A 25,465-nucleotide genomic window follows, 5' to 3' on the forward strand; every position below is an offset into this window, starting at 1 on the left:
GTGTCCAACGAAAGGATGTGAAAACAGATAAAAAGATTAAAGTACACAACATTAACGAACTAAAAACACCATTAATCATTTATGAATCACACATTGTACAACGTTTATATTGGTTTGGCATCTGCATATTAGATGCCTTATGGTGAGTGCTGCAGACGATTACTGCACCAAATCTAGGAAAATAGATCAGTGGCATATCTGTACACGATATAAGCTCACCAGCTCATAAATTACCCCTACTGACCTGCAGCAGGCCCTGCACTTACAACACCAGCCTCTTTCACAAGCTTATCAGTCAAAGCCGAAATCCGGGCAACTTCCGCTGTCACCTCAGTTAAACATTCATTGTTCTCCACCATGCTTATGCTAGGATCGTAACCATTTGGAAAGAATATACTTCCATCGGCCTCAATGCTCAGGCTGGCATTTCGTAAAAGTTCCCCACTCATTTCTGTAAGTTTGTGGAGTGCACCGGTCGCAGCTTCAACTTCTAGTTGGGCTGCCTCAAGTTGAAGCTTCTCGATTGCCAAGTCTCCAATGGTCTTCTCCCCCAGTCTCTCTTGCGCCAATGCATATAGCTTTCTCAGATCATTAGCGTCTTCTGCCTCTTCTTTCAATTGCTTTACTTCTTTTTCTTTTGTTTCGAGTCTCCCGATAACCATCTTAAGCTCCTCGTCTTTGAGCGTGAGGTCCCTCTGAGAAGCTAGAACTTCCATTTCTTTTATTCTTAAGCTGTCCCTTGCTGATTCAAGCTCAGTTTGAAGATGTTTTATTTGCAACCCGAAACCATCAGCTGGTTTCTCCCATAGTTGCGGCAGTAACTCGTGGCTCATGTCATCAAGCGACTCATCATCCTTGATGGATATAACCAACTTGTTAGTGAGTTCCACAATCCGTTCTACCACAGTTTCAGCTTCTGAATATTTGAGCTTCGTATCGTTCAACTCATTTTGCATCATGTTTACATGTTCGTCTTTCTCCTTGAGCAGAGTAGTTGCTTGAATAAGCTGGTCCTCTTTACTGTTCAGTAGCATCTTGAGCTCTGCAACTTCATTATTTACTTCCTCAAGCTTATTCCTTGCATTCAAAAGTTCCGAATCCTTCTCATCCAAAATAACCTGTAAGGTATCCCGCTCAGATTTCAAATGCTGAATTGCGATCTTAGCCTGCACCATTTCCGACTCCTTATCCTGCAGAAGATTGCGCATTTTCCCAAATTCAGCGTTTTTCTTGTCTAGCTTATTTTGGAGAGAAGAAATCCCATTGATAGCCTGATGCAAAGAGTACCTCTCTTTCTTCAACAGCTCCTGTAAATCTTCCATAAGCTCCTTTTCCATGGATAAGTCACGTTCAAGTGCATTCTTTTGAGCCTCTGCAACCCTAAGCTTTGATCTTTCACTCTGTAATTCTATTTGGGCATCTTTCAGAGTTGTTAAGTAAGACGTAATGCTTCCCTTCTGTTCTTCAAGTTCTTCCCATTGGTTTTCCAAAAGCTTCCCTTGATCTTCCATTTTCTGTCTAGAAGATGCCAGAGATTTCTGAGATGAAACCAACTCTGACCTCACGTCAGCAAGAACCTTCTTCACTCTTCTGAAATCCTCTAAAGTTTCATTAGTTTCTCGTGCGTGTCTGGATGCTTCCTCTGATAATTTATTAAGTTCTTCCTGTGCCAATAACCACTCCATTGTCCGCTTCTCCAATTTGTCCTCCGCAACTTTTAGTTTCTCCGCTTCATTCTTCCTCTGCATTTGAAAAACTTCCAATTCTGCTTCTTTCTCCTGCAGAGATTTCCGGAGTCCTTGAATCTCAACTTCTTGTTTTTTGACAACTTCATTGGCTTCATTCAGCAGGTGAGCCTTGGATTCAAGTTCAGACTTGGACTTAGCAGCTTCTTCACTCTTTTTCAGCAATTCATTTCTCATTTGTTCCAATTCCTCTTCTTTCAAAGAAAGTGCCGACTGTGCAGCCGCATTTTCCTGATCTCTCTCTCTAAGCCGAAGCTTTAGGTCCTCTATATGCCAGGCCTGAGAAGATAGGCGAAGATTAGCCTGCTTCAATTCCTCCCCTATTTTTTCATACCTGCAAGAAGCTGCAGCAATTTCTTTCTCCCGTTGCTCCAGCTCCTCCTTTGTGCGGTGCAATGCACAGTGCTCAAAGAAAACTTTTCTTTCGGCATCCTGCAAATCTTCTTCCTTCTTCTTCAGTGCTGCCAATGCAGCGTGAAGATCAGACTCAAGGATTTCAAGGTTAAATCCTAGCTGGACATCCTGAGGATGACGAGAATTTCTGTTCATCTGCTCTTCCAGTTTCTGTGTCTGTGCAAACAACCTCTCGAGAAGAATCCTTGCAGGTTCAGAAGCTCCATTGTCACTAATGCTCGACTTCCTGTTATTCAAGACTGATCGAACAACCCTCAAGGAAGAGCCTTTCCCTTCCGTGGTAGCTCTAAAAGCTACTTTGTTCTGCTTTGTGCTAAATCTAAGCGAGCACAACTGCAGAAATGTTGTACCCATATATGTAAATACTTGTTCGATTAGAAACCAAAGCCAAAATTACAAGCATCATTTACAATCAAAATTCGTAAATGATTGTTATTATCGGTTGGACGAAAAATCATGTACAATGAAATGGCCAAAATCGAAATCAAACAGCATGGCAATGCAACAAATCCCAAAGCAAAATTAGACCCAAGCGACAAAATCACATAAAATCCTAAATAATTCGACTTTATCCACATTAACATCAATCCCTGCAATCTTACAATTCTGCAAAATGCTACCAGATTTCAACAAATTTCACCTCAATGCCCTAAAAATAATATCTGAAACACAACTTATAAACCCTATATTATCACATTCATTGTATTTGTATCTAATTAACAGCATACGACTAGTCAGCTTACACAGTATTCTCCCCCTAATTTCCCTACCTTCTTCTATTTTCTCGGAAACCAAACACAAGATGCAGCAGTTATTCAAACCTAGAGAGAGAGAGAGAGAGAGAGAGAGAGAGAGAGAGAGAGAAAGTACCTTGCAGTAGGGTTGAGAAGAGGAGGTCCGGAGATTGGAGCGAGCGGCGGCGGCAGAGAAGGCCATGGATATTCAACTGCCGAGCACATCAGGGCTCCGCCATCACCGTTGGAACCATTTCCGATCTCCTCAGAACTCGATAATTCAAAATTTCAGACAAAAAAATCGATCGGAGAATCTAAGAAGGAAGAAGAAGATGGGGGTGAAGCTTCTGCAGAGCGAAACAGAAGGCCATGGGCGCACGATAGCATATGAGACCAAGGTCACCATCCTTCTACTTTAGCATCGCCGACTCTTGGGGGCTTTTGGATAGATAGAGTCAATCTTACGTGTAAGCGACGTCGTGTTGGACCCTGTGGTTGCCCGCCATTTGGCAATAGGAGCGGTAGTCCGTGTGTGGTCCCCCCAAATGGATAGGTCGTGGAAGCGCGACGGCGTGACGCGTGTGATGAATTGGAACCATGAGTGATGTGCACGAGTCGCATGACATATAAAGCGAAAAGGTTTTGGATGGAATACCGACTTAATTAAAAGATTGGATAAAGAGGCTTGAAGAGTCAAATCCCGGCCCAACCTTTAATCTAGGCCTAATCCATTGGGCCTGTTAGGTTGATGGGTAAGGCTTGAGTTAAGGTTCAAAGCCTCAGCCCGATTTGGCCCGGCTTGTCTAATGCTCCCCTAATCTATGCTATTGATTCAAGGGTCACTAAAAAGTTTAGGCCTAATCGGATAAATGGTCCATGTGGTCATAAGGTATTCGGATGATAGTTCCTGTGGTAAAAAAAATCTGATTTAAACGCCTATGGTCACAGTCTGTTAGGATTTAAACCCTTCTGTCATTCCTCCATTAGGTTTAGGTTGGCCAAATCGGATAAATGGTCCCCGTGGTCATAAATAATTTGGAAGATAGCCCCTGTGGTAGAAAAAAATCGGATTTAAATAATTTTTAATTCATTTCTTCTTTTTAAAAAAAAATATGTAAATTAATTATTTAAATAAAAGATATATATCTATATATATAAAGTGAGCACCCTAAAATGGTGAAACATTCAAAATACCATAAATTGTCCTTTAAGAATTTCATAAATTACAATTGAACCAAAAGAAGCTAAAGTATTTAACCATATTTTTTTTTGAATGAATTTAATATTTAAAATTATAAAAAAAAACAAAAACAAAACCTCCCACATTAGTGGGTGGTTTCACGTTTTTAATTTATTTCTTCTTCTTCTTTTTTTAAATAATTTTTTTAAAATATGTAAATTAATTATTTAAATAAAAGATATATAAAAATGTCAATTGCCACACGCGTATGCGTGTGGCAAGAGGCTAGTAAAGAATTAATTTGTTGGATATTCGGAAATCAAAAACTCGTTAATTTTATAAAGGCATTTTGAATTATTTGATTTATTAGATCTTGAATTTTAATGAATAATGTGATTTATTAGTTCCACCTCGTTCTGTCGCGTCTCCTCAGAGAAACTCTGCTCCACCTATAAGCTTAGCGGAGAAATGACAGAACTTCTAGTTTCGGGTATAAATCCTAACAAACTTAGACCACAGAGGTTTAAATCTAATTTTTTTTTACCACAGGGACTATCTTTCGAATACGTTATGACCACGTGGACCATTTATCCGATTTTGCCAACCTAAACCTAATGGAGGAATGACAGAAGGGCATAAATCCTAACAGACTTAGACTTCAATGGTTTAAATCCTAACAGACTGTGACCACATAGGTTTAAATCCGAATTTTTTTACCACAGGGGCTATCATCTGAATACCTTATGACCACGAGGACCATTTATCCGATTAGGCCAAAAGTTTATATATATATATATAAAGGACAGTTGGTGTCAAGTCATAATTATCCAATCTTCTGGCCCCAAAGAGGCTATGAGGAATTTCACCCTGCCACTGTCAAGCAAACTCACTAGCTCGAAGCATCAAACCTGAGTCCTACATTTTTTTGTTTATTAGGGAGCCGCAGGCCACGCCCTTACCATTGGGCCATTTGCTGAAATCATTTTTCGTTTTAAACCTACCTATGTTATACTAGACTCTCTACATGCACTCACTCATGTGTGTAAGATTTGTTCTTTATATATATATCAAATATGTATTTTATTTACGAGAATGTCTATGAAGGGATAACTGTGAACACGAAAATTTCCTAAAACGAAAGAGACAAGAACAACGTGCACAAAATAATATTTGTATTTGATGGTTTTGGGTTACAATCTCTCTCAAATTTGATCATCTGATTCGATCTCCGTAAGGTGTTGATTTGTGGATATTTCGTTGATCCAAGGGCCGTCGAAGCTTGATTTTGAATGAACTGTTGGAAGTTTCTTCAAGGGCCGTGGGCTTGATCTTTGAATGTGGATTTGAGCGAATCTTCAAGGAGCCGTTGGGGCTTGATCTTGAGGATGAGTGTTTCTTCAAGGGCCGTTGAAGCTTGATCTTGAATAACGGTTGGATGTGTGGATTTGTCGACGTTATTGATCCAAATGGCCGTTGGGGCTTGATCTTAAGATGAACGGATGATGAACGATGAACGAAGAACGAAGAGAGTTTTCTTGATTCTTCGGGAACTTGGATGCTTGAGAGCTTCGGAGTTTCAGAGCTTCAGAGCTTCAAGAATTTTGCCTAATGATTTTGGTCCCCTCAAATGAATGAAATTGGCTTCTATTTATAGAATTTTCTAAGGTCTAATTTTGAATATAATATCCCAGATGAAATAAGTCGTTTCTGCCAGGTGTTGACACGTGTCCTGTTTGATGATTTTTCCAACTTATTTCACTTTTTTGTTTAGACACACGCTACGTGGAAAATTTATGTAATACATGAGCGTTGAAACTTTGATTTATCGGTCAACATTTATTTACCGAAATTTCGATGTCTACAATAACTTCGACAAATGTGGTTGCCGTTTGAACCCACATTTATATATGTATTTAATATGTTTTTGTTGTTCGGATGAAAAATATATTATAAACTCCTCAAAACTTTGAATATCTTGTAGGTGAGATAGTTAGAAAATCTCCAGTTATGCCCTCTATTTTATACATCAAAGTTTTAATTAATCTATCAAAAAGTTATTCTATGACCTCTGTAAGTTGTACTCCAACCATACCACCCTACTTTAGAGCCATAATGACCATGAGACAATAATTAGCCAATAGAAATTAATTAATTATTTAAAATAATATTGAAACAGTAAGCATCAGTTATATTATAGAGAGCCACTAGAAGCTCATTTCTCACTCCCTGTATTTAGGATCTCTTAGATGAATCTCTGTGGATACAGAACATGACTGGAGTTTATTTATTTATTTTTAATCCTTTCCTTAATTTTAGTTAGGAGCTCATTAGTTTAAGGGCTATTTTTGCTCGAAACTAGAGATTTGTTTATCCAAAATCAAGTACAAAGAGGATAATAATTTACTATTAAAAATGAAAACCATCACCAATAATAAGTCTAGAATTACGTTGGACAATTCGTAGACCCCAAAAATCTCTTGAAGAATAATATTAGAGCAAAGCATTAAAGACTCATTTAATTTGATAGGAGACTTGTCCAAACTTCATGTCCTCAACTTTTCCAAGGGCAAATGACTTTCTTAATCTCTCATTGTCGTAATCAAGATGGCTAATAATTTAGGAGGCAAGTAGAAGCTCCAAAACACACTTGATTGGTGAAGGGTGATCACATGTATCAACAAACCCAAACCCACAAATCTTCCACTTCGTACATGGAGATCGAGCTAAATGGATAAATCACACTAATAATTAACAAATCCACGAGCTAATCTCCCTTTTTTGTCCTCAGTCCTCAATAGTTAATAAAGATTAAACTATTCCCTAATAAAATAGACACCTTTTCCTAAAACGTACTCAAAGATGTAGCGAAAAAAGTAAAAAAGAATATATTAAGATGCTGTGGACAAACCCATATATTTCGTTGCCGCAGAAGGAAAGGATAATTATAAACAAACGAAAAGGGATTTGTTTGATGTGATATCTAAACAAGAAACGATCATTGTTTTTTGTTAGCTATGAGTCTAGGACTAGGTGTGTGATGTGACTTACTCAAGTAGCTGATTATTAATTTTTGAATCTGCTTAGTGGATGATCATATAGGTCTCATTTCGTATCTAGGATTAAATTAGATTCGATAATTTATTGTGTTCGAGGATATACTCAAGTTAAAAGTGAATGCTTTTTGCATATTGAAGGAATTAGGAGGGGACGAAACACATGAATGGCAACAAGGGTTGGTTTAGTTGGTAAGGTTCCTATTTTGTGTGTCGGTCCTTTAAAGTTTGAGTCTCGTTGTCAGCAATCCTTATTAGTGCGCAATCTGTAAATTTTACGTAAATCCATATTAGTGGCAGATGTCAGTTAGATGTTATGCGTAAGTTCATCCACCTCAATATTATGGGTATGGCCTAGAATAACTAATCTCCTCTAAACTTTCAAAAAGCCAAAAAGAAACACATGAAGGAATACAGTTGGACACAATTTTTTCGTAAGTAATTCATCCTTTACCATATGTAGCTGGACACAAATTTTTTTATTTATCATTTTAACGTAGAGAGGTGTTTTTTTAACACACGCCTCTTGATTATTCACTATCAAATTAAATAAATCAAACGAAAAAAATGGCTCAACACGAGTGTTTAATTATAATTTTCCTTTTAAGTATTCATTCTAGTTCAATCATAAACACCAAAAGAGGCTTTAATTTCATACAAACAAACAAACAAACAAGTAATGTGTTTTATATGAAAGAGATTTTCTCCGGATCCCTTCCTCGTAATTCACTAAATCAGGAATCCGTGACGTTGAAAATTGATTAAGTGATTACAAACAGGGGTCTACTTTAAAAATTATAATAACTTCAACCGTTTGATCAATTTTTAATAGTACGGATTATGTGATTTGTTGAATTATTATATCCCTAGAAGTGAAACACGCAGCTGGTGAGGATCTTGATCTACTAGATTATTTACTATAATTAAGGTTGAAGATTTGGTTGCGGTTAGGTATTCAGACGATGTGACGCCATGAGATAAGCTTCATCATTATAACCTCATGGTTCTTTGTCCACGAGTTGTTAATTAATTAATTATAAACTAAATCATGCGCAACGTTTGTAGGTCCCCAATCCAAAAAGGATCTCATTTAATGTGAAGATTCTCAGCCACAAAATTTGGAATAGAGGTCCGAGAACTATGATTCTTGAAATCCAAAGAAAGATTTTGCTACTTACTCAATTCTTTGTTTTTTAAAGAAAAGATATGTAAATGATTATGTTGTGGTTTGTTAATAAGTACTCTTAAATGTGTTAGTTCTTACCGAGTGTGTAACTATTTATAGGGTAAATTACACAGTAGCCCCTCAGGTATTGAGGTTATTACAACCTCATACAACAACTTTAAAACATTTCACTTTCATACCTCATGTACTATTTTATTTCAAAACAACACCTCCGTTAGATTTTCCATCCAATGGACTGTTAAATGCTGACGTGGCTGCCACATTTGTATTGATGTGGCTGCCACATGGCCAAAATAATAATTTTTTATACATTAATAATATTATAATATTAACCATATTTAAAAAAATAAAAAAATAAAAAAAAATAAAAACCCGAACCCAATCCCCTTCATTTCCCCCACCTATCTGTAACTCCCCCAGAAGAAGAAGAAACCAAACCCCTCCCCCTCCCGCCGAAGACCCACTTGCCTTTCCCCCTCGCGACGACCCACTTGCTATGAAACCCCCCCCCCCCCGCGCGACGACCCATCTGCCGTGACCCACCCTCCCCGGCGCAACGACCCACCTGCCGTGACCCCCCCCACGATGACCCACCTGCTGTGACCCCCCCCCACGATGACCCACCTGCTGTGAACACCCCCCCCCCCGGCGTGACGATCCACCTGCCGTGACCCCCCCCCCCCCGCGACGACCCATCTAGGCACCTCTGCCCTTCCCGTCGATGATAAGCTCGCGACCCCCCCCCCCGGGCGACGGTTGCAGGTTGTGGGTTGTGGGTTGTGGTTTTGCAGGTAGTGGGTTGCGGGTTGTGGTTTTGCAGGTAGTGGGTTGCAGGTATTTGGGTTGCAGGGGTTTCTAAGAAAAATAGTGGAAAAAAAGCAGATAAGTGATTAAAGGTGGGGGCTTTGAGGCGGGAGAGGTGGAGGGGGATATGGATTTTGGGGGAAGGAGACGCATGGAGGCAGAGGGTGGCGGGGGAAGAGGTGGGGAGATGGGTGGAATTCGAAGTTCAAACCCTAGAGAAGGAGAGGGAATGAAGGAATTGAAAAAAGGGTGTCAGGGAGTGTGTTGGGGATGGTGTGGAGGAAGAAGAAGAGTGGGAGAGATGGGTAAGGGGGTGGGGACAGACTGACGGGAAGGAAGAGATGGGTAAGGGGGTGGGGGTGAGATGTGGGGTTGTGGGGAAGGGGATATGGGTTCGGGTTTTCTGGTTTTTTTTTTTTTTTTTTTTTTTTTTTTTTTTTTTAAGGGTTAATATTATAATATTGTTAATGTATAAAAATTTATTTTTTTTGCCATGTGGCAGCCACATCAGCACAAATGTGGCAGCCACGTCAGCATTTAACAGTCAATTGGATGGAAAATCTAACGGAGGTGTTGTTTTGAAATAAAATAGTACATGAGGTATGAAAGTGAAATGTTTTAAAGTTGTTGTATGAGGTTGTAATAACCTCAATACCTGAGGGGCTACTGTGTAATTTACCCCTATCTATATCACTAAAAAAGTAGTTGTGCATATCATTTCTAATTCAGTTATGATAATCGATTAGTTAATATGTTGATTAACCGTATTCTAAAACATGTGAAAAATTTATCATTGACTTATTAAATTATCTATCTAGAAATTTAAAAGTTTAATATAGAGGATCTTTAATTCACATTTTTTTTCCATCAATAACGTTTTATAAAACTCTTGGACTAAGGATTTTCGTAGCTTCAGGTGAGGACTATGTTGTTAACAATCATTATTACAGAGTGAGTAATTATGTATATCACAAAAAAGTAGCCATGCATATCATTTATGATTCAATTTATCGTAATCGATTAATTAACATGTTGGTTAATCTTATTCTGAAATACAAAAAAAAAACACAAAAATCCTTGGCTTATCAAATAATCCATCGAGCCATGAAAATGTTAAATTTAGTGAGATCTTTAATTCACATTTTTTTACATCAATAATGTTTTAAAAAACTCTTGGACTAAGGATTTTTGTAGCTTCAAATGAGGAGGGGAGAATCGATCTTAATTTCTTTAAATCAGGAAAAACTCTCCAACAAGTGTGGTCTTCCTTTGTCAACTGGCAATTTAGAATTGTAAACCGCTCTCAAAATCGGTGGGTAGGTCCTTCCTCTAGTTCAAGAGTTAGAATTGAAACAAGTATACCTTGCAAAACCAACAAAGAAATATGGAACCAGATCAAACTCGTAGTTATTTGAAACGAAGAAAAAAAGCAGATACGATACGATGTTACATAACAACAGATTATAAAACTTCATTGGTAGACGATTTGCCAACAATATATATCAAAGTTGTATGCATCTGGAACTCACGTTTAACATGATCCACGTCATGTTTGTGGAAGACCGGGTGCAATTGAACACCAAAACATAAACGATTGGTGCATGGGGAAATTAGAGTCGTCAAGTCCATAGGTTAGGAGTGTGTGGACCTTCTTCTTCACTTTACTCTTTTACCCTTGCATTTGACTTTACGTGTAAACCAGAAAAGCCTAAGATCTTGCATCATACCCTAGGCCGATATTTGATTTTGACGGCCATGATGTGATCTCAGACTACGGCGGTGGATCTCCACCATCCAAAAGCACCGTACGAGGAGACAACATAAAGATGTAATGAGGGAGGAAAACATGTGAAATTGGTCTGAAATGGGAATGAACTTAAAAGTGTATCCATACCATTGTTATGTAATGTAATTATTCAATTCAATTATAATTTAAATCATATTATTATTAGTCCATTGTGAAGCTAAGTTCATCATCTTCTTTTTAGTGTAGATAATATCGTTTGTTTAAAAAAAAATTATAACATGTGTATTTATTTTCTCATTAAGAGAAATGCTAAGAAGACTTCTCAAAGTGGAACTTTTTGTGGACTCTCTGCTATCTCACAATTTAACGTCAATTCTCGTGCCAACATTATAAAACATTGTGACAAAAACTTGAGATGACAGAGAGTTCATGGAGAGTTTCCTTAGAGCATCTCTAAATGAGATGTTAAATTTTAAATATAAAATTTAAATTTGAACGCTTATATAGCACTTTTAAAAATAAAAAAAAAATTTTGTCTTCACCCGATATGACAAATGTAAGCTATTATTTCAGAGATTGCACTAATTACTTTTCATAATAATAATAAGTATTTTTAAAACAAAAAAAAAATAATCACTTTAACTAGATTTAAAGTTGATGTCAAATTAGATAGCAACCGCTTTTGCTGTCAATCGCATTATGCCACTAATATTTAGGTTTAAAAACACTAATGTTGCCTTTTTTTTTTAACTATTATTGTTGGTGGAAACTTTTGTATTCCTTACTTGGAGATGTTCTTAACATTTATATTCTCAATACATCTTATACGAGAGATATATTAAAAAAATGTCTAGTCATTATAAAATGTAAAATTATGAAGTCAATGCAAGGAAATTAAAAAAAAAAAAAGAAAAAAAAGGAGAGATTTGAGTTTTGAGACACTTTGGGAGGGAGAGAGTTTGTGTAGGCTATATAGAGTGGTCCGTGGATGAAAATGGGAGATCTAAATGATCATGTTATCATGTTGTATAGAAGGTACACTCGCGTGCACATGAACAGCGATCCTGTCCGTTGATTTGAATTCGTGGGGTCAATCTCCTTCCATGTGTTGCTCCCCACTTGCGTCCCTAATGCGTTTCTTTCACAAGTTAGAACAACAGTCACATGTTAGAACAACAGTTTTTCACGGGAGTTTGTCTAGCACGCGCCCTATGGAGCGTTGGGCATGGTTTCCACTAGTTGAGAGCCGTGACCTCATCGTATCCACTACCAGGGCCCACGGAAATAAAGTAACAATATATGGTCAATAGAAGGAAACGACAAACTAATGCGTCGCTGATCTAGTGTGTATCTCGGATGATCATGCCACGTGTAGGGCGGAATAAGATTGGGCCAAGCCAGGTAAGCATGTGTTAAAGGGGATGGGCGTGCAGGACCACCTAGGGACCACCTCCAAAATCTGCAAAATCTCCTGCGGCTGGATTCTCTGCCAATAGTTAGCCGTCAATTAATGTGGAATGACGATGATGCCCTCTACCTCGTTATACACAAAAGTGCATGCAGGGAAAAACGGGGCAAAGTTACAGTGTGCGTTGCCGGTGGTGTTATTTTACTGTTACGCTGGATTGATCGAGGAGGGTGGGATTTGAGGAGGATCGTGGCCGTCGGATTGGAGGGTGCATCGGTACAGCAAAAGGCGTGCAGCGTGCAGCGTGCAGTACACGTGCAATTAAACCGCGTCACCATCAAACTTCCCCTACGTATCTTCCAAAGTGCTGTGGTTTGGCCAGCATAATAAATGAAGAAAACAAAGAACCACTAGCCAGCAATTACTCCAAACACGCACCGAGAGAGAGAGAGAGAGAGAGAGAGAGAGAAGAAAGAACAAAGATTTGAGCTTTGCTGTTCAGATTTTAGGAGGGAAAATCCCAAAACCCAAAAACCCAAAACCCATTTGACATATATTTCAACCCATAAATTTTCGTAACCCAGAGAGCAGAATCCATTCCTTTCGAGTATTTGTAGAGAGAGAAAGAGAGAAAAACCAGAGGGAGAGAGAGAGAGAGAGAGAGAGAGAATGTTTGCAGCAGAAAATGGACTGAAAGGAGACCCAAGGCTCCAAGCCATATCAGAAGCCATCAGGGTTGTGCCTCACTTTCCGAAACCAGGTTCCATTTTTTTAGTTGTTTATTTTGTTGGGTTATTTTTTTAATTTGTTGTTTTTTTTAAGTAGATTGTCAGTGTTTTTTTGTGAAGTTTGATGATTTGTGTGGTTATTTGTTTATTATTTATTATGTATGTATGCAGGGATAATGTTTCAAGACATAACAACATTGTTGCTTGATCACAAGGCCTTCAAGCATGTTGTCGACATTTTTGTTGATCGCTACAGAGACATGGACATCTCTGTTGTCGCCGGTACTCTCCCCCTCTCACTCCTTCTCTCTCTCTCTCTCTCTCTCTCTCTCTCTCAATATATATATATAATACATCTGTATATATGTACAAATTTTTGAAGTATTTTTTAAGGTTTGTTAATGTTGTGAATATTAAAATGTGGGCTTAATTAGTTAATTTATGAGTTGCTGTCTGCAACTTTGTCTTTTGGCTCTTGGGTTTTACTGGTTTTTCCCCACTTCGATTGTTTTGAGAAATAAATTTCTGGATTTGCAATCCTTGCTGATGCCTTTGAAGATTTTCCATATCTTTGAAAGGCTTGTTTTTTGGTTTCATACATCATTAATCTTAGCCAAATTAGTTTATAATTTTTCCTATTTTGTTTTTATGCACTTTTACAGATTAATGATTTTCTAATTTGACCACTTTTGTTAATGTGGAATGGTTTTCCGAATTTATTCCCCTCAATAATTATATCTACGGCTAATGCAGTGGGATCACAAGCTCAAAACAGAGCAGATTTCTTCATTTTTCTGTATAATTTGCTTAAGCTGATTGCATTCTTCTACACGGCTGCATTTTTCGGGTTGCTTGGACACATAGAAGATTCATTGACCAATTCACGAACAATTTTGTCGATGCATTCTTTATGATTTTTAAGGATTTTTTTTTTTTTTTTTTTTTTTTGTGAAATTCTACGATTTTGTTCGTATATTTTGATTAATAAAACTATTAACCTCAACTGCATTCTCAAACAATTGAGAAATTTCTGTTGCTGCTGATTGTGTGACCATCATGTTAATTACCAACCTGATACCATTACTATTCCACAAAAAGTTAATCTTTCGGATATCATCATTTTGGTTTCGATTAATGCTACACTTGCCACGTTCCTACCGCCTCTCCAATAGAGGTAGGTCCCACCTCTATTTGAGAGGCGGTCCAAATGTGGTAAGGATAGCATTCTTGTATCGGTCATTACTGCAAGAGAAAGTTTCCCGAGTTAAAGGATAAGCACTAATTTCTCACAGATCAATCTTTTTGCTCCTTGAGACCTTTGCTTTCCTGTCGGCACTTTACGTAAGTGAAGAAAGTTAGCTATTGATGTGGATGGTTAACTCCGAGTGGATGTTCATCAACATTTTGCTGTCCTCATGACAGATGAACAGTCATTGCTAAAAAGAAGGGTGTTTTGAACGTTGGACCGTCCCAATTATTGGCCTTAATCAATCACTGTTTTCTTCAAGTTGGTGATATAGTTTACCAAATAGTAGCATGATAACGACAACCCTAATTATAAATTTTATTATATAATTAATTCTTACGTGGTCTGCTTTTCATACTTCTTGTCTTTATGACTAATCTGCAGGAGTGGAAGCCAGAGGGTTCATGTTTGGTCCTTCAGTTGCTCTAGCAATTGGTGCCAAGTTTGTCCCTTTACGTAAACCTAGAAAGTTGCCGGGTACGCTCAACTTTAATTAGCTCGATTTGCTTAGGTTTTTTTTTTTTTTTTTTTTTTAATGTCCAGGAGCTAATTACCTTTTTAATCATGCACTCAGTCCTCCTTAATCAACTTTTGAAGTAGTTATAATATAAAGCTAGTGTCCCTTGAGCCTTTGAAAGGTCTACTGGATTTGGCTGTTAAAGTATTGCCCCCCATCGTTTAAGCAGTCAGCGCGCTAATTTTTACAATTAGCCCTAGTTTTAATGTCTGGTAAAATGCTTTTTATCTATTGTTTAGTGCTTAGTTTCATTTAGGATAAGGCCTTTTTTACTAGGGCGACGTTGCTGTTGGCTCTTTTTCTTTTTTACCACAATATACAACCTGTCTCTCTCTCTCTCGTCACGTGATAGATAACCGGTTTTAGGCAAAATTTACTCCAACATTGGGATGTTTGGAAGTGAGGTCTTGGTTGTTGATGTAGCGTCTATTTTGTGCCTTGCATTTTTCATTTTCGCTGTACGCTAATCTTCACTTAACAATGCTGCTTATCCAGGAGAAGTAATTTCAGAAGCGTATGAGCTCGAGTATGGAACCGACTGCTTAGAAATGCACGTTGGTGCTGCTCAGCCCGGTGAACGTGCATTGGTAATTGATGATCTAATAGCTACCGGTGGGACCTTATCAGCAGCAATAAGACTTTTAGGTGAGTGGTTGCTGTTGAGGCGTTTGTTATTTCTTGTTCATCTTCTTCCTTATACTGCTTGAGTACCCTACTTGAAATTCACATCATCCCAAAACAAATTTCTGTGTTTCTAGAACGTGTTGGGGCGGAAGTGGTCGAATGTGGATGCGTTATTGGGTTGCCTGAGGTTAAGGTAATGTTTAAGCATTTATTAACTTAAAAGTTGGGCTAAACTACGATTCTAGTCCGTGTAGTTTGGCGGAAGTTCCACTTTGGTACCTCTGGTTTCAATTTTCGCGATTTTAGGCCAGTCATTTGTCATTGCTGCAATTTTTCAACGAGTGACCTACGTGAGTGGCTAATGTCAAGGTAGATTATCGTCCTTGGGTTGCAACCATTGATAAATAGGGTACTAAAATTGCGAAAGACGAAACTACAGGTACCGAACTCTAGGGACCAACATCATAATTTGACCTAAAAATTCAGACTAAAATCTAAAATTGCGAAAGATGAACCTACGGGTACCAAACTCTAGGGACGGGCATCATAATTTGACCTAAAACTTCAGGGATATTCAAATTCGAAAGCATTGTTGTGTATTGAGTGCATGCTACTCGTAAGTCTTTTGATATCTCAAGTGCAATGCAGTTGAGCTGCTCTTGATGAATGATGATTGTGACATTTCAGGGACAGTGCAGGCTTAATGGAAAGCCACTCTACATCCTTGTGGAGCCACGCCAGTTAGATAACTGCTGTTGAGGTAGTACTAATACTTCCCACCATTCTCCTTTATTTCGATTCAAATTTCGTTGTCCCTGTGTTTTCCCGTCTGTGGCATATAATGAGTCTCGCCTTCGATTGTGATCTGAAGCAAGCCCTTTTGACGTGGGAAATTTGACCGCAAAACACTGTCTGAACTGTTAGATCAAGAGCGATATGTTGGTCTAACGGTTCAGACAAGTATTCGCTAGGTCATCAAGTGTGCTGGTCTCCTACAAGTTCTCCCAAGTTAGATATTAAATTCTTTTCATTCATGCAGTTCTGTTGGAGTTCTGCTTGGGCTGACTGCAGAAACAATGACGCTTCACTTGGGAAAATGGCCGTGAATGTTTAGGGTGACCGAGTTCCGCTGCACAATGCTCGCCATTCCCTTGTCTCCGTCTCGTGTAGATTACTATGTAACATTAGCCATTTCGAACAAAATTCATGGACGAATGTTGTTTTCGAGAGATTGATTTATTCTTAAAATGGAAACTTCGTTGCTGCATTATGGCAAATTATTCAATTTAAATCTCTAATGCTCATTTATTTTGCCAAGCAAGAGGCTCCAAGACATATTTTGGTTTCTCTTGCTCGAATGCATGCCAACCAAAGAAATCGAAAGCAGCTTTGCTCATGTGGTTAAGAGCATTTATCCATGCACCTGAGCTTGTGTTCAAAATCCTCTTTCCGTTGTATTAGAAAAAGGAAAGCTCATTACTGCAGGCTGGTTGTACATGCTTGCACTTCATTTCCGCACTCCTCACGCTTGAGAGTGAGTGCGGGAAGTGATCTTTGGAGCGTCGAAATCATCTCCCTAATTCGTTCACTTGTGTCATGAAATACCTAAAGTCGGATATTTAAACAAATCAATGAAGAATTTACGTCACAACCTAGAATGTCAATTTTTAACCAAGGAAAATGAAAGGAAAGCTGCAACTACGTTTGCAAAAGGCAGCAGTACCGAAGGACAAGCAGCAACATCGTAGGGTTAATGTTTATAGCTGAAACGGCCAGCAGACTGGCGTCCGAAAAGTTTGACAAAATTATGATTCGCTTATACGTGCATACAATGGAAAAGAGCAGAGCTACTTTCAAATTTCTAAGCCAAAACAGAAGAGAAACACGTTTGTCACTAATAATTTCCATTCATCTCTTTCGTTTATTGGTGCCATCGCAGAAAAAAATAATACAACATTCCTGTAAACCAGAGATTGCACAAACTTTCTTGAGACTCGTATATGTGTAACCACAAGCTTGAATTGTCGTGTAACAAGAAATACATGAAACAACAGACGATGCGAGTGGCCAAATTATTCCTTCTTTTTTTTTCTTTTGAAGGACAAAATTTACAATATTCATCCTTACACCTTCCTACTTACTCGTCAGTGAAGTTCGTCTTCAGGGACTTCGTCTTTCATAGATTGGACATCCGTTTTGTGAGCACGACGTATGAGACAGTTCACCTGTTTCCGTAATCTAGCATTTTCTGAAAAAATTTCTGCCAGAATCTTCCTTAACTCATTGTCTGTTGTCCTCGTATCATCATCGAGGTTGTCAACTTCACTAGTAGCTACACTGTCTTGAGCTAAGAGTTGTGCCTGATCAATTATTGCAAAGTTACTTCAGACATGGTTTATGAGAATGGGAACAATGCTTAAGCCAAAAATCAGTATGCTTTAAAGTTACTTCAAACTCAAATGGAATTTCACTACGTCAAATATAGAACCATTTAGGAAAAGTATAATTTAACGGTTAATATGCTGCCATCCATACGTAACAAATGTTTACAACTGATCGTTGAAGCAAGAAACATATAAACGTGCAGCACATTATGTTTCTCATACAAACAAATTTAATTTTAATATTGAAGATGCGCCAAATTTGGAAGTGTTGTAATGTGACCATATGCCAGAAAATAAAAGTCGGCAAACAAAAGAAACTTGGGAAATAAGTAGAAAGTACCTCTGAAAGTAAGAGACTGATACGGTTGTCTGAAGCATCCAACAATTCTGAAGCCTCTGGTAGAATTGAAGAATCATCAACAGGAAAATTGATATTGCATTCTTGAAGCTGCTGATGAAGAACGTTGCATTCATGCAACAATTTTTTTCTAGCAGTCTCTGCAAGCTTGCTCATTTGTTTTTCCTGTTGGCGGAGCTTCTGAAAAATAGAAAAATAAATGAAAACAAGAAAAACATCAAACCTAACTAATAGATTACTCTCTGGCTCGTCAGCTACATATCAATTCAATTTTTAATTTGTTTCTGAAAGCAAGATGAAAATGTGCCATATTGTTCTATCAATGCATCTGTCTTAGGACCAAAACATAAAGCTTCCAGGGTATTGCGGAATATAAGTGAAGTAATAATCAAAAGGACGGACACCAATTATGTGGATCAATAACAGAAAGCACAACCAATTTAACCCAACAACCTAAGAAGAACTAGTTTGAAAAAGTTAGAATGCAACAATACTATTGGACGAGTGACAAAATACCTCAGCTTCAGATTTCTCCGTCTGTGATTTACTAAGTTCATGCTTCAGTCCTGCTTGAGAATTGCGCAAGGATTTAACTTCTTTAACAAGAACTTTAATATCTGCTTTAGATTTTGCTTCTAGCTCTTCATATTGCTTTGATAAATTCTCAAGCTGCTCCTTGTAAGGATCCAACTCCTGCGGCAATATCTCTTTCTCTCGACCAGATGAATCTTTTGTTGACTCTGCACATGACTTCTTGTCCTGGTAGCATTTGAATATATCGTATAACTATCCAGATCATAAAAAAGATGGCCACAGACTGACCCCAAAAAAATGAAAAGACATAAAAGTAGAAAAGACAAACTTCCAGAACAATAACCTGTTCCGACTTCAACTTCAACTCCATCTCCAATGACTTCCGCCGGAGTTCCTCCATGTCCCACTGCATTTTGGTAAACCTTTCCCTCTCAGTTAAAATAGCTTGCTGCAGGTTCTCTTTACTCTTCTGTCTAGTAGTTTCAAGTTCAACTTCCAAATCCTTGACCTGTAGGACCCAATCAATTAGTCTATGAACTCCCTCTGTGAAATCAAATGGTGTACCAATTCTTTCAGCCGACAGACTGTAACTGGATTTTATCAAAATCTATAACTTCGTAAGTGTCACAGCTATTGTGTTCATCCTTCTTCCATCGAAATCAATTGGATTTACAATGCATAATATATCCCAATTAATCTTCTCAAACTATTTGAGCAATAATTTTTTTTAACAATTTATAATTGGGTCTTTGTAAAGTAGTTTTTATCAACAATTTATTTGTGCAGCAATTCATAATTAGGTATATGTAAAGCAAGCATAAAAACTAAGTATACAATTTAAATTTCATGGATTTTCTTTTTCATTGAGGGGGAAAACAAATATTTTTGTCAATTAAGCCTCGGAAATGCAACTGTAAGGGTTTGGCCCTGGAGGCGAGGGTGAGGTAATCTATATATGAAATATGTTAGACACTATGTCACTGCAAAATTACTGGATATTTATTTCATAGTGAAAAGTTTGGGACAAGAATTTATGACAAGCTTCCAAGTGGTCTTGGCACGGGACAAACATTTCTTCCAGGTTATTTATAATGGCTTATTTCTCCTATTAGATATCCTTAAATTGAAAATGTACTTATTTGTGTCCTTTAAAAATGTCATGTTACAAATAACCAAATTTGATACAATCAAGAAGTTCTCCATCCCAAACAAATATAATTCTAGCAATTGAAATCATGAAGAGCATGATCAACTTAATTTGACATACCTTTGTTGCAAGGTAATCTTTCACTGCTATTTCTTGATTGAGTCTAGATATAAGATCTTCCATGTCTGTTTTTGCTGTGACTAGTCTTCGCTGCATGGTCAAGAGAACCCTGTTCAATTTGTTTCGCGGATCTAATGGGAGAACTATTTGAGTGCCACCTGAAGGTTGTAACTCTGTGTTGCCCAGCATTTCCATAATGCTTGAAACCTCAGCACCTCCAAGATGGTCAAGAGATCCATCACCAGATGAGTTTGGAACACCAGAGTTGGACATTTCACTACCTCTTAGAGAACTGGCATCACTTCCCACACTTTCATTTGAGAGCTTGCGAGCATGGTTGAATACTTTACTACGCTCTGGCTCAGAGAAAAGTTCCATTCCATTACGAGCTAGAATTGAAGATTTAGAAGCATTTCCATTATATGTATCCTTCCCTACAACATTATTGACATGTCTAGCATTCACTTTATGCTTAGGAAGGCCTTCCAACTCCTCTAGTATTGTGTGTCCCATGAATAGTCCCTCATCAATATTGGTCATGCCATACTTCACAAGCTTTTCTATTGGGCTTGTTAAATCTTCATCCAATACCAGATCTTCGAGACCAATGTCAGAACTGTCATTCCTTCCTAGCCTTGGTGTTCCTAGCTCAGATGTCTCATAAGCAGTATCACTTCCGTAATCTGGTGTGATTGATGAACTCCCTACAATGGCAGGTAAGGTAGAATAAGAAGGTGATTGAAGCGAACTCGCGTCTGAAGTGTTTTGGCTTGCATCTTGGAACGCTGAAATGTATTATGACAAGGAACTAATACATTAAAACTCTATAAAAGGAATCTGTGTTAACACAGAAAAAAAAAAAAAAAAAAAAAAAAGGGATGTGTCACAGCACTCATGCACAAGATAGTCACATACAAGACCTAGCTGCAGACTCTAGTTCAAGAAAGGACGCCACTGCAACGCTTCTTGATATATCAATATCCGATAGCAGCTTTGTCATCCAAGCCTCCAACGAACACCTTCTCTGCAACAAAACTGAAACTTCTTAAGAATATTAATCACCCCTTTAGATGTGTACGAGTACACACACATTTGAAGGTTGAAATTGTATATTACACTTTCCAGTTAAGAGTAATCCCCCCTTGTTAAGAATATGAACTACACTAGTGTGAGTTTGTTGTCCTCCATTGAACGACACTCATGTTACCTACCTCTTCCAACAGTTCCCGGCTCTTCATCCGCAAAAGTCCCTTGGGTGGAGTTGGTGGGAGATTTTTCTTGGGAAATGCCTTTTTAAGCTACAAGTAACAGCCAATAAACAAATATTAAGAATGTCCTTTGATTAGTTTAACAAAGGGAAAATCAACAGTGCGTTTCCTAAAGTAGTGCTTAGAAAACAACCAGGTTGTCGTTTCATATGAATTACCATACTAACATAAAGTAAATACCTATTTTACAGACAATCCAAAGTCAGTACTTACATCACTAAATAACTTCAGAAAATCATTAAATCTTCTTAACACTCCATTTGTAGTTGTAATACCTTCTGGTGATTGTACACCAACCTCAACCCTGTAGAACTGTCCCTTAAAATGTTATAATAGAACCCATGCAAAAGACTGGTAGTGAACAAATGCGAAATACAATGAGCTTGAAATAACCATTGCGCATGTAGGTAGTATAAATGTTTATTTCACCAAAAGCTATGATCAATCTATTATCTATATGTTACACAAATCCAACAGAAAAAAATGTTGGATTTATCCAAATAGAAATCTTAATCTTGACTGCCACACAGAATATCTATATTATAATCGAATGACATCAAGTTTGTCACAATCATAGATTACCACGTGATTAAATTGCATAGTCGGAAACATTTTACTGTAATATAAGGAAGACTTGCTATATCCCACAAGAAACGACAAGGCACCTACAGGATCACCTTTAACATTCTTTTCACCAAACTGACCATAATAGCAACCAATAACATTGCAGAACCCTAAAGACCATAACGCTCCAATAACCTATTTGATAGGAGATACTGAAAGATTCACACATGAAAAGTTCAACCATGGATACAGATTTCCTAATTGTACTTAGTCCTAAAAGATAATATAAAACGACATCTAACCCAGGGAATAGATAAACACTGGAGAGTCGTTCAATTTGAGTACCACTACGGGATCGGAATTTCTTGACTTTGGAAGGACAACCCACGAAGGAATAGTGACACAATAACTCCATCCTGTGCGAGGATCATGTGGCCAAACTGTGTCCCGTCCATTCTGCAATAGGAATGTCAGCCTTTTGGATTAGACAGATACCCAGTGAGTATTTGTAACAATGATTGGCAATATATTTATATAAGCCACTGTGGCAGGAAAGAACAATGCAACGAGCTTATCCGCAAATGAGAACAAAAATGCAAATTGTTGATAAAAAAGGTCAAATTTGTTCATTTCATTGAAGAGGTTGCTAATACGAAAACGCATTTTCTTCTTTCGGTAACATGGTGATTGAAGAGTAGATCCGTCTCAACTTCTGTTTGCAGATTATATTGTTATCATTCCTAGTGGTTATACGATCATCTTAAGCCAATCGCGAAAAAAAATGAAATTACTTGCTGACGAAGTAAAATCGTGATTTTATAAGGTACAAGTTGCAATTAACAAGAGATAATTAAAGAGTAAAAACAGTTAATGTGAGTGCATGCTGAAACTGAGCTAAACCCTAGGAAGTGAATCTAAACTCCATAACTGATTATCTGATGGATTATACGAAAATCACAATCGAACTAATAATAAATACAAGCTTAAATGAGAAAGTAACGATCTTCAATTACACAATTTCCAAAGTTAGTAACTTGAAATAATTGGAATTGAGAGAAAGAGCGGAAGCAGACGAACCCATTTCCGAGGAGCAGGACTCCAATCCATCCCAAGCGGCAGCGGCGAAGTCCCATCGTGTCTGTGCCTCGGAGGACTCCGTCTCTGCATTTTCCGATCTTCCTATAATTCTCTCTCTCTAAAACTCCCTATCTGTTTCTCTCTCTAAGAATCGAAATCGATCATCGCCCACTCTCCCTCAACAAATGGCGAACGGCCAGAGAGAGGAAGCTAGCGTTTTGGCTATCGGATCGGACGAACCAGCCGAGGAGAGTCAATACTCATTCACAAAACACAACGGACAGGTGGCGTCCGCAGAGCCTCCATTGTTCTGCTTCGTCGTCACTCCAAAAGCGATGGCGCACGTTAGCAGGTGAATGGACTATGTGGCTAACCAGAGCCGGCGGAGGGCGGCCGTTGCGTTGCGTGTCGCCTTTGCAGCTGTGTAGCAAAAATTCTCAATCGCCAAGTCTTCTCTCTCTTTTCTCCGAGTCTGTCAGTATTCGTTTCCACCGATCCCACGCACTCCTCCTTTTTTCTTTTAATTTAATTTAATTTTAATTATTTTCTGGAAAAAAAAAAAAAATTAATTGCTTTTTTTGGGGTAATATTAACAGTCTTACCTAACTGTCTCCGTTTGCAGTTGCATTGAGCTTCACGGCGGGGACAGAGAAAGCATCGGATGCCTATTTTGGACCATTTGCTTCGGCATAAAGGTTTGTCATCATGGGCCTCATGGCCCATAATTGCTAGTGGCCCATTTGGATCGTTACGCTAGAGTTGGCGAAATTCTGCACACCTTGATAACACGAAACGAATGGCTGGTTTGGTATTGCTGTGCTTTGAAAAAAAGCTGTTGTGAGAATAAGTGGCTGTGCTGTGAGAATAAGCGGCTGTGAAATAAATCAGCAGAGCGTTTGGTAAACTTTTTTGTAAAAGTGCTTTTGGAAAAAAAAAGCAGTCTGATAGTGGGTCTTTTCGTTAAAGGAGCACTGTAGCTCCGTGTGCTTTGAAAAAAACCATTTTTCCAAAGCTGCAAATAGTAGCTTCAGCTTTTTCCTTTGATTTCAGCTTATTCTCACAGCAGCTTCCAAAATAAGCCCTTTTTTTTCAGTTTACCAAACACCTAAAACCCTCACAGTTTTTTTTCATTGGTGCTTTTTTTTTAAGCACCTCACTCCCAAACTAGGTCGAACACACGCACAAAAAGTCTAGTGTTTGGGAATGAGCATTGATGATCGTGTTGATAACAAGTTCAACCCATTATTATTGCGTTTAAAAAGGAAGGAAACAAGTCGTGTTGTGTTAATAGTTAAAATTTGCGAGTCGTGTTGTTTCGTGTTTAAATTGAGCTAATTTTCACTTTGGACCAAAACGACAGAATATGCACCTGTAAAACCACGACCGCATTGCTAGGTCTAGCTAAAGCCTAGAGTTTTGCGGAGTATTATTTTGATTAAGGGGAGATTCTGAACTTGAAGCTTTCGGCATTAAGAATATTAATATTGCTAAAACCAACAAGCAGTTCTAGGGGTGGGCGCGAGTTGAGCCGGGTTCATTTTGGTTGGATACACACAAATTTTTTCTTTTTAAATGAGTCTGAGTCGGTTCGATTTTATGTACTTTTATTAGTGGAACATATCTGTTTTCAATCATATGTCGTATAACAAAACAAAGTATAAAATAATCTCTAAATATTTTTGTTACGAAAAAATTACATCTAACAAAATCAATAGCACCAAATGTTCTTAAGGGACTCTTATGACTCTTTGTTTGAAGAAGTTTGATCGTTGTTTTATTTCTTAGCGTTTGATAGATATGGAATTATGGATCATGGGTTTCATTGTGGACTACTAATAAAATAACAAGTGTCATGACAACCCTTAACGATCTGGTCGGGTTGCCCACGCATAAAAAATATGGACTTGTTTTTAACAAGCCGGGTCCAACTTGGACCATTTTAAAAATCAAAAATAAAAACTGGATGCTTTTACATAAAGCCGATTAATAAGTTCTGGATCCACGGGCCCAAAGACCCGTATTTTCACCCCTAAGTAGTTGATATTAGGGGTGACTTGTTTTAGATCACGAAACTACGGTTTCTTATGTAGCAATTATCTTCTTATAAGCGTACATATTTGCAAATTGCTCTTTTGTGAATCGTTTAAGATTAAAACTAGTTTGGACCTTTGGGTTGGAGTTCAACTCATCAACCCAACCGACCGGAGTTGATAGTGTTTCGAACCAACAAAATCCAATATACAGGTTTTTGGTTTTTGTGGTTTGGCTAGTTTTATATTGAAATGGGCTTAAATAGTTGCCATAGGCTTGTCCATTCTTGCGGTATAGTTTGGTGAAGAAAATGGCTCTATTAAACAACAAATTAGAAGTCCATGGTTTTCATTAGCAACAGATTAAAAGAAATTGACTTAACATGGAAGACATTACTTATGTAAAATAGGAGAAGCCGTGAATGAGAATCATACCTAATTGTTCATGTATCGATATCATTCTCAAACTTGAATATTATGTTCACTAAGAGGCTCGTTTATCTCATACTTGAACAATCAGGGATGACATTCTCATTACTTATACAATAAGTAAGCACGTCCTCAAAGTATATGTGATAGAGATGAATGATTTTTTTT

At 38.0% G+C, this 25,465-nt stretch overlaps 3 protein-coding genes across 10 annotated transcripts; 1 reads left to right on the forward strand and 2 right to left on the reverse strand.

The window, feature by feature from the left end:
- Positions 1–51: 51 nt before the first annotated feature.
- On the reverse strand, positions 52–3,309 carry LOC126601724 (uncharacterized). Its single transcript, XM_050268473.1, has 2 exons — positions 3,030–3,309; positions 52–2,492 (listed from the first exon to the last, which is right to left on the reverse strand). The coding sequence occupies exons 1-2, from the start codon at positions 3,093–3,095 to the stop codon at positions 237–239; spliced, it is 2,322 nt and encodes a 773-aa protein (XP_050124430.1). The 5' UTR covers positions 3,096–3,309; the 3' UTR covers positions 52–236.
- A 9,349-nt stretch (positions 3,310–12,658) lies between these two features.
- On the forward strand, positions 12,659–16,677 carry LOC126604104 (adenine phosphoribosyltransferase 5-like). Of its 4 annotated transcripts, none has more exons than XM_050271216.1 (7): positions 12,660–13,031; positions 13,171–13,281; positions 14,630–14,722; positions 15,258–15,407; positions 15,521–15,579; positions 16,074–16,140; positions 16,400–16,677. In XM_050271216.1, exons 1-7 carry the CDS (start codon positions 12,941–12,943, stop codon positions 16,498–16,500), a joined length of 672 nt encoding a protein of 223 aa, XP_050127173.1. In that variant the 5' UTR covers positions 12,660–12,940; the 3' UTR covers positions 16,501–16,677. The 4 variants fall into 4 exon arrangements, 3 of the variants coding, with proteins under 3 accessions (XP_050127172.1, XP_050127173.1, XP_050127171.1); XM_050271214.1 differs by having other exon boundaries at positions 12,667–13,031; positions 16,074–16,146; positions 16,426–16,677; XM_050271215.1 differs by lacking the exon at positions 14,630–14,722 and having other exon boundaries at positions 12,659–13,031; positions 16,074–16,146; positions 16,426–16,677.
- Positions 16,678–17,273: 596 nt separating this feature from the next.
- On the reverse strand, positions 17,274–23,343 carry LOC126604098 (PX domain-containing protein EREL1). 5 transcript variants are annotated; one of them, XM_050271200.1, is made up of 10 exons: positions 22,839–23,342; positions 22,107–22,217; positions 21,411–21,509; positions 21,141–21,227; positions 20,845–20,953; positions 19,930–20,714; positions 19,006–19,170; positions 18,645–18,887; positions 18,111–18,308; positions 17,274–17,746 (listed from the first exon to the last, which is right to left on the reverse strand). In XM_050271200.1, exons 1-10 carry the CDS (start codon positions 22,926–22,928, stop codon positions 17,531–17,533), a joined length of 2,103 nt encoding a protein of 700 aa, XP_050127157.1. In that variant the 5' UTR covers positions 22,929–23,342; the 3' UTR covers positions 17,274–17,530. The 5 variants fall into 5 exon arrangements, with proteins under 5 accessions (XP_050127157.1, XP_050127158.1, XP_050127159.1 ...); XM_050271201.1 differs by having other exon boundaries at positions 21,411–21,501; positions 22,064–22,217; positions 22,839–22,987; XM_050271202.1 differs by lacking the exon at positions 21,411–21,509 and having other exon boundaries at positions 22,839–23,343.
- Between the last annotated feature and the right edge of the window lie 2,122 nt (positions 23,344–25,465).

Source organism: Malus sylvestris, chromosome 15 (genome assembly GCF_916048215.2).
Source record: "Malus sylvestris chromosome 15, drMalSylv7.2, whole genome shotgun sequence".
Classification (NCBI taxonomy): Eukaryota; Viridiplantae; Streptophyta; class Magnoliopsida; order Rosales; family Rosaceae; genus Malus; species Malus sylvestris.